The 15,740-nt window shown below is 42.8% G+C and overlaps 1 protein-coding gene across 1 annotated transcript in view; it reads left to right on the top strand.

Annotated features, from left to right (window-relative positions):
• The first annotated feature begins 2,547 nt into the window (after positions 1 to 2,547).
• The window catches only part of LOC122989659 (leucine-rich repeat-containing protein 52-like), a 14,774-nt gene continuing 1,581 nt past the window's right edge, over positions 2,548 to 15,740 (top strand). Inside the window, exon 1 of the mRNA XM_044362680.1 lies at positions 2,548 to 3,939. Within this exon, the coding sequence (XP_044218615.1) occupies positions 3,291 to 3,939 (649 nt within the window). The 5' untranslated portion in view covers positions 2,548 to 3,290. The remainder of the gene's footprint in view (positions 3,940 to 15,740) is intronic.

Below are 15,740 nucleotides of genomic sequence, written 5' to 3'. Positions count from 1 at the left end.
AGTCACAGAGAGAAAAAGGGAAAGAAGAGTTACTGCCTCACATAGAGGAGGAGTAGGGCCAGAGCTCAGCCAACATTTAATATATTCTGCTCTTATAAAAAAAAAAACCCTTTCACTTGTCATTATTTAGTCCAGGGATCCTCCAAAGAAAAATAGAGAGCTATAAAGATGTATAGCAGTGATGGCCTCCCCTCGGCTTGGGATCAGACCGGCTGTCTGGCTCTTGACAGCAGACACTGCACCCCTCCTATTAAAAAATAAAGATGTTTCACTGCTCAACCTGGAGCACACACACTCTGCACGTGCACACACTCACAAGCACATTGTCACAAAGTCAGCGAACATCCATGCAGCACTTACCCACGTGCTGCACTCACAAGACCGTACAACACAAAAACTCCAAATATCAAATATCCATGATACACATTGCCATGTAAACTCTTGCGCACACACACACACACATGCACAGGGATATACACACTTGCCTCTGGAAGCTGACACTGTTTGCAGCGTAGAGGGAGGAAAGTTACATGAATGATTCTGATCGCCAGGCTTTACCGAGGCAGTTATCTGCGAACACGATCCACCGAGGCCATTAAGACAGCAAACCCATGACAGAGGTAGCAGACAGACCGACACAAACTGATCAAACAGGCTCCTCCAGGCTGCTCTGTACTGTACCTTCAATAATCATACATCAAACTGAAGATAGATAACCATGTCTGACCACAACAGCTCTGAAATTAACAACTGAGCGGGAGGATGTCAGTGCTGTCATTTTTCACTGTCAACTTGTTATCCAATCACAGTCAGATGATATAGCTGCCTTGACTTCTCAGTTGCCTTGATTATCTTCAGGGATGGCAGTCTTGGTCTGTGTGTGTGTGTGTGTGTGTGTGTGTGTGTGTGTGTATGTGTGTGTATGTGTGTGTGTATGTGTGTGTGTGTGGATTACCATGAGATTTTGTACAGACATCAGTGGTCGCCAGAGGATGAACCCTATTGATTTTGGTGATCCAATGGCGTTTCATCTAAGGCCACCTGCAGAATGACATTTGTGGTTTTGAGTGAAATATGTCGATAACTATTAGATGAATGTCCATGAACATTTGAAACACATTCACGTAGCCCTTTACTTTCCATATAGCGCTGTCATTGGGTCAAAATTTTAATTTGTCCAGTATTTTGGTTTATGGCCAAAAACTGCAAAATTGACATTCTCATCAGTCTTGGCTGTACTTTGCATTGTATAATGTTAATGTTCACTCTTGTCTAATGAAAAACAGGCAGGAATCAAATTGGTCATAACACTGTTCTTTCCCAACCTTAACACAAAGCCATGTCATGTTAACTTGTGTCCCCTCGCCACAGGTTGCTTGTCTATGAATGGTGAGAATCGAAGACTGATTTTCTCTTCTTAGGTTGTTTCATTTGAAAACTCCTCAGAGGCCTAAAGAGGTAAAACTATACAGTCTTTAGTGTAAGTAAACTAAATTTTCTATGATAGAATTTAAAAAAACCCATAATGTTATTTCTTATACCCTGGTAATCATCTAACAACCCCACAGATTCACCTTGCGACCCACAGGTTTAAAACCACTGCTTTAAAGCTCAATCTCATAACATCTGAGAGAACAGCATTAAGGTGCTTCATTAGGTATAATGATAGTCTCACTGAAAGCCAAATGACCTCTGTGTGACCCTTGAAGAAAACTGGCTTGAAAGCATCTATACTGTGCACAAAAGTGTAGCTAAATGATCAATAATTATGCTCTTGTGAATATTTAACCTCTTAACCCTCCTATTAGAAGCAGGGTCATTGTATATATTCCTTTCTACTCATTTCTTCATATTTTTTACAATCATTTGGTACATGTTGGCATTAAAACAGAGTTGGAATGGCAACTAATTTACCACTTGGCATTACATATAATATTTCTTAATTTCATTTTTCACCATAAACCAAATGTCAGCTGTTTTTGTTTCATTGAATGAGACAGTAATGAGACACTGGCAACAAGAGGTGGCAATCAGCATCCTTGCAGTCTCCTTCCACGTCCACTATTCAGACAAAAAAAGTGACGCACATAGATGTGGACAGCCGACTTCACCGCCTTCCCAAATTAAAATGTGCGTATGCCAAAAAATTAATAACTGAGCACGCACAATCCAATTTGAATGCATTATGTTATCAACAAACCGCTGGGGGACAGAATGAGGAGAAATTAGCCACTGGACCACATGAGATAAGGCCTGTTAAATCTGTGCTGCTTTCAGGCAAGATTATGATTGACTTGTATTTTACGCACACGCGCACGCACACACACACACACACACACACACACACACACAGAGAGAGAGAGAGAGAGAGAGAGAGAGAGAGAGAGAGAGAGAGAGGGAGAGAGAGAAACTATCATCCTTCATTTCTTTGAGTTCCTTTGGCCGGACAGACGGTCTGTACTCTGGACGTCTGGCTGGTTATCTCGAGTGGGCAACACCTGGTGACGTCACCATCGCAAATTACACCATTGCCAACTGACACACAACACACACACTACATCTGTGTGTGCAGACCTGCAGTGTGAGCGCGGACGGAGAGACGGAGAGGGAGGGAGCGCAGAGCGAGAGCGCATCAGTACCGCGCAGCAGAGAGCGACGATCACACAGAGCCGTCTGAGCGGAGTGGAAGGACGCACTTTCCATCGCGCTCTTGAGAGAACCCCGACTTGTCTGCTGGACAGAGGTACATATCAGACCCACACACACTCAGACAAACACAGTCAAGGACATATGTGAGCGGTGTGCGTCTCTGCTGAGTCTACATCCAGGATTCAGGAATTTTTGCGCAGGTCATGGCATTTGTTTGGTAACTAAATGAAGAATGCACTCTGCTGGCGACAACTAATTCACAAAGATGAGTCACCAAGCGGGTGGTCGCCAACACTCAGTGGTCCGCTGTGGTTTCTTCAGGAGGGACAAACTCCGGTAAGCTGCTCGATTCACGCCCGCAGAGCGATAAGCGTCTCTCGGTCACCTTCTGAAATGATGTCTTGTGGCGACGTGCGTGGCGCGCCAGAGTGCGTGTGAGTGACTGACCGATAGTCTTTCTGAGAGAGAAAGAGAGGCTGGATATAAACAGCAGCCAGGCTTTCAGGCAGCGACAGCCAGACACCCAGGGCAGCCATCTCGCCCCTCTCACAGCTCCTCAGACCCATGCAGGATGCCCGGAGAGCGCCGGGGAGTCCTGGTCCAGCTCAGCCCGAGTTCATGACGCTCTGGGCGGCCTCGTCATGCGTCTCTTGCCCGAGCCCAGCGCCCAGTCCCTCCGGCTCCTCTTCCTCTTTATCTTCGTGATGGGGGTGGCCCCTTCACCGGCTCTCACAGCCGGCTGCCCCGACAGATGCGTGTGCGACGACCAGCTGGTGGTCCAGTGCGCCGGGCAGGAGCTCACCCTGTTCCCTAATGACCTGCCCCTGGCCACCCGGCAGCTCATCATCTCCAACAACCGCATCGGGGACCTTCCGGCGCTGCAGCTCAACTACCTGTCTGATCTGGTGTATCTGGACTGCAGCAACAACTCTCTCACCGAGATCTCCGAGTCCACCTTCGGGAACTTGCGGAAACTCGCCTATCTGGACTTGTCGTTCAACACCCTGCTGCAGATCGAGGACCGGACTTTCGGGCCCCTGGCGTCACTGGTGATGCTGCGGCTGACGGATAACCCGAGTCTGGGGGAGATCCACCCGGATGCCTTCTCGGAGAACATTGCTCTGCAGGTGCTGGATGTGAGCCGGAACAACCTGACGGTCCTCAACATCAGCAGCCTCATCGCCCTGCCTGCTCTCCGGTCTCTGGGGCTCAGCGGAAACCCCTGGAGGTGCGACTGTGACACGGAGGACCTCTGCCTCTGGGTGCAGATAGAGGGCTTCAAGTTCCAAGGTGAGGATGGGTGGAGTTTGATAGATGTTCAAAACACACAGAACCATTTGGGGTAATCTAAACAGTCAAATATGGGATGATTTTTCTTTTAGATGATCATTAAGGACTTGATCTTAAAAGAAGCATATTTCTGAAAAACAAAAACACATGCCGCCTGCTTTCTTTGCCAAAATCTGGCCTGTTCAGATAGCAACAGTCACACCTCTTGCAGGTGGTCTCCTGTTTGTTTGTTTGGTTCTGGAAGCAGGATCCTGTTGATGGCCAGTTTCCTGACAAATAAATAAAATGTTGCTCTGCTGAGACTATTCGCCAAAGACGCTCCAAGGTCTTATCATTTGTTATTGTCACATCAGCTCATTTAGATAATTTGATTGTGGGCGCTTGGGCCATTTAGTCCCTGATGGTTGGCCACTTACTACACTGTTGCTCTCCCTTTATTTTGTATGCACATACTTATCTTCCACATACACACACACACACACACACACACACACACACACACACACACAGTGCCATGTGCTCTCCCACAGATGCACAGAGGCTCTCTCTCTTTCCTAGGCACACACACACACACACACACACACACACACACACACTCAGAGTCCAGAGCTAATGGTTTGACCTTAGAGTCAGAGCAATCTGAAGATTTCATTCCCCTGCTTCTCTCTGCAATAAGATCTCCTCAGACTGCCCTTCACGTCTCAATAATGTGTCAAGTTTAATCCAACAAATCAGCAGACTTGTGTTACATTTACTTGGAAAACAAAAGCCACCTCGGCCATCCATTCTTTAAAGCGTCAGGGATTGAATTAAAAATCAGTAAGAGAGGGCCTCGTGACCTTCTCAGCGAAGGCAAGCATAGGTGATCTTTGCTTGTAAATGTTAATGGAGCTTAGTTCTAAGAAGGTGAACTGGGTGAAGTGTTGTAACAACATTGGTCCTGCTTATAATAGCCATCTTAACAGTCAGTGTGCATCCCATTGATCTTTCTGCATTGTCTGTCTGGGTCCTGAGGGCAGAGATAATGCTTGTGCCCTTTTTGTTTTTTTTTTCTGGCTAGCCCCTCACACACACACACACACACACACACACACACACACACACACACACACACACACACACACAAACACCTGTATGAACACACAAAAGCTGTGTGCACCTGGGTGTGCTGGCGCTCCCACTGCCGTATGCTTTGGCCTTTCAGTCCAGATGGTTAATGATGGTGCTCAAAAAAGCTGGACTCCTATGCTCCCATTAAGGACAGAGTGTGTGATGTGTGTGTGACTCACTCCACTTAAGTGTGTGTGAGTCAAACTGGCATCTATAGGTTAGAGGAGACCCTAAAGCCAGGGCCTGTGGGAGAAAGGAATGAGATTAAGGGACAAGGAGCTTGTGAGGAAGGCCACTCGAAGACAGCAGGTCCCCAAAGTTGTTATCCACCTTCACTTTCACTGAAGTACACTCAACAAATGGCACAAACATGAACACGCCAGCACATACACACACTCACACATACTTACTGCTCTGCTCCTTATCCCACCAAACACCAAATCCTCACATTTCTGCAGTAAAACAGAAAAAAAAAATATTGACAGAAGGGCTTTCGAATCGTAAGTGACACGACACAACACAACACAACACAACACACGGCAGAGTTTTTGTGCTTTCAACATGCACACAGCTGTACTGGCTCTACTAAATCACAGCTGCAGTAATATGAAATCACAGCTATATCCCACATCACATAACACTTTTATATAAACGTGACAAAACCACTGTGCTCCCTCAGAAACACACAAAAACACGCACTCTGTCTCTCAGACTGACAAACCGTGTATTGATATGGCACTTATAAACAACTACAGTAACCTGTTTAACAGAGGGAATGGGGTCAAGGGAGCGTGTGTGTGTGTGTGTGTTTTAGAGCATGCAGTGTGTTTCTGTGGTCATGAATGCCCTCCGATGTGACTGCAGGGCTGTGAGTCTAATGTGCAGAGATTCCAGCTGTCGTTACCTCTCAGTGTGAGTATGAATCAGGTGCATGCAAGTGTGTGTGTATAAGTGTGCAGTGTCTTCACATACTACTACATACTACTGCTAACAGGGCAGATTATTGTTAGAAAAGTCCTGTGTTTGTATGATTGTTTGTTACTCAATTTCTTTTTCAGTTCCAGTTTTTATATAGTTTTTTAATGCTTGCTTGTGTTTTCCTGTGTTTAAATAAGTCACTCAGTTTGTGTTTGTGTTTGTTTTAGACATGTGTCACTGAGAAAGGTTGACATGACTTGACTCTGGCAGCCACCAAAGTCAGAGTGTGACTTCAGGAAAGCAGAAAGATTGACAGATGCATTTGAGCTGTCTGTCCATAGGAAAGAGAGAAGAGAAACAAGAGGGAGAGTGATAGAAGAATGTGATATAAAGACAGAGTGGGTGTGTTTTTTGCCAATGCAAGACAGGAAAGAGAAGATCACAGGAAAGCCTAAGATTAAACATCCTGAAGACGTTCATTAGGTTCTGTCTGAGCTGGTGGAGTGTCAGGTGCCTCTTGGTGTGCCGGTTGTATGTTTCTTCCTGCTATGTAAAAGAAATCCCCCCTTATAGAGGACAAACAAAATTATGTTAACACTTTTTTATTACAAGAAAGGGAATCTTGAAAAATGTTCAAAATGTCAGTAACAAATATTGTTCTCATCTTTCAGCTCTTTTTTCTTTTTTTGGGGGGGTGGGGGGTGGGGGGTGTTTAGGCAACTGCCCACAACTTTACTCTTCTGGTTCAGTGTCACTGATCTCATCAGTGTTGTTTCAAGCAGCAGCCAGCTGTCTTCAGCCATAAAAAGCTCTATAAAACCACCATATGCCATTTGCTCAGCATGAAGCAGACAACATTAGTGACCAGCCGGTGAGCACGGTGGAAAAGTGAGTAAATATTGGACTTATATTCACCAGGTGCACAGAAACTAAACTAGATGTGTAAACAGGCAACAGTTAGCCAAATCAACGATGCAATACGATTAGGCTACATGTCAAATGTGTATGATTTTTAGCTTGTTGTGGAGTTCTGCACCCAAGTAGCAAAAACACATGATAAATGCAGCTTTGAGTAAAAAAAACAAAGACTGAACATTTAAAGAGAAAATAGAAAATATTTATATCATTTGCTAATATTAAGCTAATAACAAATCACAGCATGTAAACACTTTGTGAAAAAGGACTTTGAGTTTCATGGGATTAAATTACTGCTGAAAAAAATACTCATATTAGCCTAGTTTGCATGTCAATTAACAGTTTTAATTGACATCTATACTGAGATTAGTTTCGCCTGCACCACAGGCGTTGTTTGTCAGTACTTTTTGACTCTGTGTTGGCACATTTTCTGTGTAATTCCCTTTAAGTATTGCACTTTTCAGTTTGTTTAGGTACAAGTGATTTGGCTTCTTTGTAGTTCATGTGCAGATAAATGCTGCTGGTTGGCAATGAGACTTATATGAATGGGGCTTGTTTATTTCTAATTGCGATGACATTTTTTCAGAGTAAATGTTCTTTTCCATGAGGGATCTATGTTATTTTGTCTACCAACATATTTATCTTCTCTTAGTGTGTTCCAAAACTTTCCAGTCCTGAGCACCTAAATGTTCTCCATCATCAACTCTCCACACGCAGTATACATACATTTCCTCTCTTGTCATAATGGAATTTCAGCATGTTGAACGACCTGCTGTACTCACTGTAGGTCGATTTTGACAAGTGCTCGAACTAAATCCACTGAATGTTAAGTGGCTCGTCCCCCCGGCTGCCAGTGCTGGTGCTGTTGTGGCTCCAGTGTTGGAGAAAAGTATTTCTGGCTGCTTGTTGGTACCCTGGATGGCTCACAGACCCAAGGCAAACAGCCAAGGCACAGGGCCACACACAGGGCAAGAGTTAAATATTCATAAAAACAGAAACAGAAACAGGGGTCTGTGGGTTCACAGAAAGGAAGAATGGAAGAAACAAGTCAGGTTTTCACACCAAGTGAATCTGATATGTCTTTAATGAAAGTGAATTATAGATTATTTGAGATGGGATGAGAAGAGAGACAGGAAACAACGTGACAAAAGAACAGAAGATGAAAAAATTTGATAAGACAGAAACTGAGAAATTGGCCAAACAGATTAAGATGGACTTTGCAACAGAGAGATACCAGATAGGGAAAAGAAAAACAGGCAGACTATAGAGGTGTTATCAATGGCCGGTGCCCCAGATCTGTCACTCAAATTCATTAAAACATTCATTATGACAAGGAGGCATCGGCTCAGTTTAATACAGGTAGACGATACATTATTTATCAGCTGGAACGATTTCTCAGTCCCATCTGGTGCAGAGAAGCATATCGAATTCAACCGGCCTACTTGTGTAGCATAGCCACCATATATTTTTATGTCTCTGTGCATTTTGCGGTGTGAGCTTGAAACCGAGATTGATGTGATGCTTGTGTGGGTGTGTTTGTGATGTGATCACCTGAGGCACGGAGGGGAGGTATTTCAAGTTGTGTGCATGACTCTGAGTGTGTGTGTTTTTGTGTGTGTGTGTGTGTCTTTTGGGGCCAACTGATATGCGAGCCAAGAGAATAAAATTGGAAACGAGAGAGGGGAGAGTGTGAAGATGACAGAGCAAAACTGAGAGAAATGGAAGGACATCGAGTTAGAAGGAAATGGAGTGATAAAGGCTGAAGGGAAGACACAAAGGGAGAATAAATGTTAACACTCCAGAGTGGGAATGAAAAAGTGGGAGGCGATAAAGAGAGCAAGACTGATAAGACCGAGCGATAGAGGGAAGAGGAGGGAGAGCTGTTGCTATCTGACCTTCACTCTCTCTCCACTCATCCTCAGCCAAAGGAAGACGGGATCATATGGAGAAATGATGGAAAGGAGGATGGTGTTAATCTGACTAATGCCGTATTTGAGAGGAGAGGAGTGTGAAGGCGTGTATTATTCAGTCCTAGTGGATGTGATGGAAAAAAGGTCAGCTATTCTTAGTCTTAGCTAACCCCAGTATGATGCGTTTAGCTGGTTAAACAGCGAGCTACTTGAGCGCCACTATAAGAGGAGGGGTCCAAAAGTCGCACATTATACGCTTCTAGTATGCACAGTTTTGGCAATTTGCAGGTGAAAAAATGTCAAGGCTCTCAATTGAACCTCTGAAAAATGTGGTTGAAAAGTGAAAGTTCTTTATATTCTCTATAACCATTGTTTCAATGTTTAATTTCAGTGTCTGTATTTCAAACTAACTGTTGTGTAATGCACACCTGGGTGGCAGATGTTTAGGATAGATCATGTGAAAGAAAAGGCTGGATTAGCGTCAGCATTGTGTTTATTAGAGTTACAATGTTCATCAGATATCAAATTCACAACAGGATACAACATCTTTACATTAAAGCCGTTGGGTAGCCACTTCCAAAACACTTGAGACAATTATCACATCAATTATACGAGCATATCCTCAAAAAGAGACAAACAATATATGTTGAATAGAAATGAATACAAATGAAAAAAAAGTTTTTGATGTGCAACGCAAGTGTCCTATAGGCGCTTTAAAAAAGTAACTTTTCAACATAATTTTTAAGTATTCATAAATAATCACTCAGATTTAGAGCTGCAACTGGCGATTATTTTCATTATTGATTAATCTGACGATTATTTACACCATTAATCAATTAATCATTTGGTCTATAACAAATTACAAAATGTCAGAAATATCAGAAAATAGTGAAAAATGCCGACCACAATTTCCTGAAGCTCAAGGCGATCTTATCAAGTTGCTTATTTTTACCGTCCATCAGTGCAAAACACCGAGATGTTCAGTTTATTATCACATAAGACAAAGAACGCAGCAAATCCTCAGAATTGAAAATATGAAACTAGTAAAATTCTGGCATTTTTGCTTGAAAAATATTTAAACAATTAATTGTTTACTAATCATTTCAGCTCTACTCAGACTCTCTATCCAGTATCCAGCTTCCATGGGGAGGTCAGAGGTCAAGTTCAGCTACAGACCAGCGGCACAGGCTGGTCGGGACTGATGAATTTGTGCAGGGAAACCTCAGCAGGGTGGATGGTTGAGGAGGATTCATCAAAGGTTGTTTGGTTGAAGGACGTTCTCCTTCACTGCATCACTCTGCGCACAGCCTGCTTGTGTGTACACAAAAATGAACAGTAGGCTTTGGATAACTCTCTGTGATCGGGGGGGTTTGAGGATAAGCTTGTGTCTATAGCTTCCACCTCCCCCTCTAAATGAGACCACAACCGCACTGATCACCATATGCATTGGCATAATTAATCGGCTTATAAATAGCTCTGTTCCCAGTTCACAGAACGGGCTCTCTGCCCCGCAGGTTAAAACCTCACAGCTCTGTTCATCTGTATGAGTGTAATGTGAACATACTGTATACATGAATCAAACCTGCTTTTTACAAGTCTGTAGACTGCAGGGCAACGACGCATGTGACAGTGTAGTCCAAATAGCCTGAAAAAAGTGATTGCTATTCCACTGCTCATTGCTCTTTTATGTGTGTGAGAGACAGAGAGGAGTTGGAGGAAAAACGGAGTGAAGTTCATGAAAGAGTCAGCGATGTTTTTCAGCAGCTTCTCGCCCCAAACTAGCCCCTCCTCCAGGGAGGGGATGAGCCCTGCTTTCTGTCAGTGTGTCAGCGTTGAGCTTCCCGACCATTCAGCTGATGATTTGACACGGAGACTGCAGCGCTCTGGTGGCGGCAACACACAGAGCCGCTCACACGCACTCATGCACAGAGACAAATGTTACAGATGTAGGTGCACACAATAAACACAAACATTTGTGCTCCCTTTGGTTCTCTTTTATATAAAATAGGAAAACATCAAGATTCCCATCCACAACTCCTCGAAAACTCTGCTTGTGTGTGTAAGGTGTTTGTCAAGTGCCGTGTGTGCTTCTATTTTCAGTATCTGTATGTAAGTTAAATGTTACATGTGTGTTTATTCCTCTGATTGCTGATGTTTATTTCCTCCAGTAGTATTTTTGACCTTATAGCCCTTGGCCTGCAGTGTGTCAGTGGGCCCCAGGGCCTTGTGTCGGTCAGTGGCATACTTCATAACACAGCCTGCATAGTGTCACACTGACACCACTGACCACAAGCCTGGTAATATTACCATAACACAGTGACATCATGCCATACACAGCAGAAATAAGATGGGCGGTTAGGACAGATAGGTGACTGCCATGCTCTGCTTCCAGCAAGATGCAGACAACAGTGACATCTTGACCAACTACAGGATCACAGTATCATAGTGCAGGGCAAGAAGGGAAATTTGTCTCCAAAGAGGGAGAGTGGTAGAGAGGGCAGAGTGGTTGTCATCCTGTATCCATCCTGTACTGCAGGATTTAGGGAAACTGTAGTGCAGCAAGCATGGAAAAAAGTATTTTCAAGGCTGCAACCACTGTTCCGAAACTGCTGGGATTAGACTGCACATTTGAGATATGTGAGAACAAAGAGGACACACACATCTTTCTCTATCTCTGTCTCTCACTCTCTCCCACTCTTTCAGTTTTTCTCCATCTCTCTCTCTCTCTCTCACACACACACACACACACACACACACACACACACACACACACACAAACTCTCTCTAACCTGAAAATGTGCTGCGGTTTAGTTCCTGGTGTACTTGTCTCATTGTACGTTGGTATCTACAGAATTACAATATTGAGTGCTGCTCATGAAGAGACTTAAAGGACGTTTATGAGGATTTTCATTTAATGACCAGGACATAAGCCAAGGCAAGTGAATATTAAGGTTAATTTTAGCTCAGGTTGGAAAGTCCTGGCAGAGACAGTAGCAAAACCTCTCAATTAAAAAGTTTGGACTCTTAAAAACACAAAAACCCACTTTACTGAGGATGTTTCTCCTTCCCTGTTAGCTCAGAGACATAAAACTGGACTCCAGCACCTTTTATTTAGACAAGTTATTAACTGGAGGAAATTTTAATATTGGACCTTAAAACAGGAACATTATCATCTAACTCACAGAAACATATATTATTGAAGATTGGGTGAAAGATATACGGGCAGTGGAAAACGGGGACAAACACTGGAAATGTCAAGGGCATTCTGCCAGAATGATGTCTGAGTGTTTCCCCAGCCTAAGCAATGGGATGAGTGAGAAAACACGGGAATGACAAAGAAACAGACGGTGAAGGGAGACTGAACGGCAAGTGAATCATCCCGGCTGCCACCTTTTTCCTGTGTTCTCCAGTAATGCTCAAATTATTTTCTGATTGTAGGAGGCAATCATGAATTCTCTCTAAAAAGGAAAAATCTATTTGCAATTTGAAATTCAGGGCCTTTTTCCTCCCCAATTCTGACTTGAGTTGTTGTTTATTATCTGCCAATACTGAGTTCTGATTCTACATTTTCTGTTTGCCCACATAATACCTCTTCACAGCTTACACTTTAATCTAAACTTGGTACAGTCGAAGCGCGAATGCAATTTTTAAACAGATTTTTAACCAAGAATAGCACTTTATGCTTGTGGGATACCTACAAAATGTCACTGAGATGGAAGGAAAGTGAAGGATGAGAAAAGGATCATGCTTATAGTAACAGATATAATCAATAAAAATATGGTTTCATCAGCCTCATTACTAATCAGGAGATCAGCTTGGGACATCCCTGAAGACACAGGACAAAAATTACAATAACTTTTGGACCAGAGAGAGAGAGAGAAGTTTTTTTTTAAATTTTTCCCTGGGTTTGAAATATTTTTATACCTCCAGCTACAGCTGCATTGAGGGATTGTTGCAAGGTGCATGACACAGTGATGGAGGACAAATGAGATCCAAACACCCTGAGGGACCTATTTGTACAGTCACTGATTGTACCTCACTGTTCCAGCATGCTGCCATGAATGTTAGATCGTGCAAGGTGACCTCACAGCGACCTCATTGCACACACACATACATACACAAGCAAAAAAAAAAAAAAAAAAATCCACACACCTGGCCTGAGGCAAGCTTTGGCAGGGTAAGGAGTCTGAGCAGATCAGTTATCCAGCCCAGACTGTCACAGATGGTGAAAGAGAGTGACGGAGCGACGGCCATGTGTACTGATGGGCTTCACAGAGAGAGAGAGAGAGAGAGATGTAGGGAAATAGATTGTTGAGGAAGTGTGTAGAGAGAGAGGAAGAGAAAGAACAGGCACGAGGAGATGGAAAATAAAAAATGACAGCTTTGCCTCTGCGTGTCCTTCTACTGAGGGTGAGTTAAAACTGGGGTAAGATGATGTGTTGTCTGCAGTGGTGGAAAGTAAGTACATTTACTCAAGTACTGTACTTGAGATACACAATCTAATTTATGCTACTTTATACTTCCAGTCCACTACATTTCAGAGGCTTTTTCTTACTATACCACAGCTGTTGTTACTAGTTAGGTTTCAGGTCAGGATTTGACATAATAAACATATTATAACCTTATAAAATGCAACACATTGTTAAAGTGCTGAAGGGGGAAAGTTTCTCTGTGCTCATTGAAAATCTGAGTTAGACGTGTATCTTTAAGCATGATTTGTGACATCACAATGAGTTTTGATCCAATTGTAGTCCAGTATGTAAATTACACAAGTGTGATGTGGAAACTTGAAGCTTCCAGTGCACAGACACTGAGAACGGACTTTGCAGTGAAGGAGGAGACATCCTCTGTCTAGTATTTACACTTTTGAAATGAAAAATATTCACATATTCATATAATCTGGGTTTTTCATTGAGTGGGAAGGAGAAGATGCCATTGTAAGAATTTTAACAAGGTCACTGAACTTGTTTTGTGGAGGAAAAAAACCATATAAGTCAAAAAATATTATCAAAGTATTTTTATATAGCTTAAAACATGTCTGGAGGGGAGCTTTAAAGATTAAGCCAGTGGTTTCCAACTTCTTTGTCTTCTGACCCCTCACAAAAAAGCAATGTCTTCTTCAGGCCCAATGTCATGTTTAGATGTCTCTGAGTTGTTAGTAGTTCCAGCAGTTTCCAGATTTCATAGAAATAACAGTTTGAGGCCCAAAGAGAAGAAATGATCCAATATGTCAAGCAAGGTTAGAGACCAAGTCCAAAAAATGATTACAATTGTGTAGCAGAATTGATTTTTTTTACTTCTTCCCACCCCCATTAGTCATCTCACAACCCCTCAGATCTATCTTGTGACCTTAAGAGGCGGCTGGACCTCTAGGTTTCACCTCAACCAGCTACACCAGTAAAGAGCTACTCACACAATTTAATGCAATAATATCTTTTAATATCAGTCAACAGAGCTGTTTGTTTAAAGGAATACTTCTACTTTTGATACTTTAAGTACATTTTATACATTATGATATCACTTTTCAGACTTTAATACTTTTAACCTCTACTTTAGGAGATTGAATGCAGGACTTTTACTTCCAATGGAGTATTTTTTACATTGTCATATTCATATTTTTACTTGAGTAAAGAATACCACTGGTTGTCTGAGTGTGTTACATGCATCTGTTGGTTCATCCTCAGTTCATCTGTTGCTACTGAATAACTGTACAGTAATCTCAGCACATCACTAATCACTAATCACCATAATGACTTGCATAATGTTGCCTGCTAACTCATTAGCCTAATGCCCCCTGGCCTTATACTTGCTATTTCTGCCCAAGGGAAATCTGAAGTTACACACACAGACATGTACACAAATAAACACAGACAAATACACCCATAAATAAACTAAAACAACCTCTGATCTAATTGTTCTCTAGACTTTGGACATAATCCTGACCTGTTATAACTTCTCAAGACCTCCTTACTAACACACACACACACACACACACACCGTCAGATCACAGCAGTCTCGATCCATCGCTTCGACAGACCCAGTAGACATGACAACAGCATCAGCACAACTTGTCTCCTCAAGTCTGAGACAAAGCCTCCTGGTGAGGTGATCGTTACATTGGTATTGATCAGGTACCAAATCAAACCCCAGCAGATATGTTTCCTCTACAACGGAAAATGTCTACAACGGAAAATGTCTACAACAAAAGGTTTTGTAAAAACCATTTAACACCAATGAGTATTTTTTAACCCTAACTGACATACAGCATACATAATCTGCTCAGTAGGTTAATCTGTCTGAGGGTTAATATGAGGTTAAATCCGATATTAGACACAATAGGCACTTAAGGGTTTGTGAAGAAGGATTTAGGCTCATTTGTGTACAGATATCAAACTGGGCTCTTTTGTTTCATAAGCCATCGTTTCACAACAGCCCTCCTCTGGTTCTTTCCTTTAAACTGATGCTGCTGCTCCTGTGAAGCCCTGGCAAGAAGTCTGAGAAGTATAGATCATATCTGACTATCCTCGCCATCCTTCCCCCATCGCTCATTTCCATGTTCAGACCTTTGGCTTTATTGGTAGATGAGTGCAGTTTAATTAACATTGTTAACAGCAATAATCCATCAGCGGACAGGACAGCGGCCAGATACAGCTCTCTCCCTTCCCTCCTCTCTCATCTTCTGTCTCCCCTCTGTGGTCAGACTCACTGCGTCTTCGCCTCTGAGTGTATGTGGATGCAAATGTTTGCCAATTCCTCCTCCTGTCTGTTCTCTCTGTCTCTTTTCTGTGTTGTCGTCTCTCTCCTGTCTTAAAAAGTGCCGCCTCAGTCCTCCTGTCAATCTCTTTTTCGGCTCTCGCATATCTATCATTGTTCACAGCTAGGGGAAAAAAACCCCTTTTCTTTTGTTTTTGGAGAGCGCAAGCCACAATTAAGCATGCAGGGAGGGTG

Source organism: Thunnus albacares, chromosome 9, assembly GCF_914725855.1.
Source record: "Thunnus albacares chromosome 9, fThuAlb1.1, whole genome shotgun sequence".
In the NCBI taxonomy this organism is placed as follows: Eukaryota; Metazoa; Chordata; class Actinopteri; order Scombriformes; family Scombridae; genus Thunnus; species Thunnus albacares.
The sequence above is the reverse complement of the archived record's forward strand: the minus strand, read 5'-3'. Positions and strand labels throughout refer to the sequence as shown.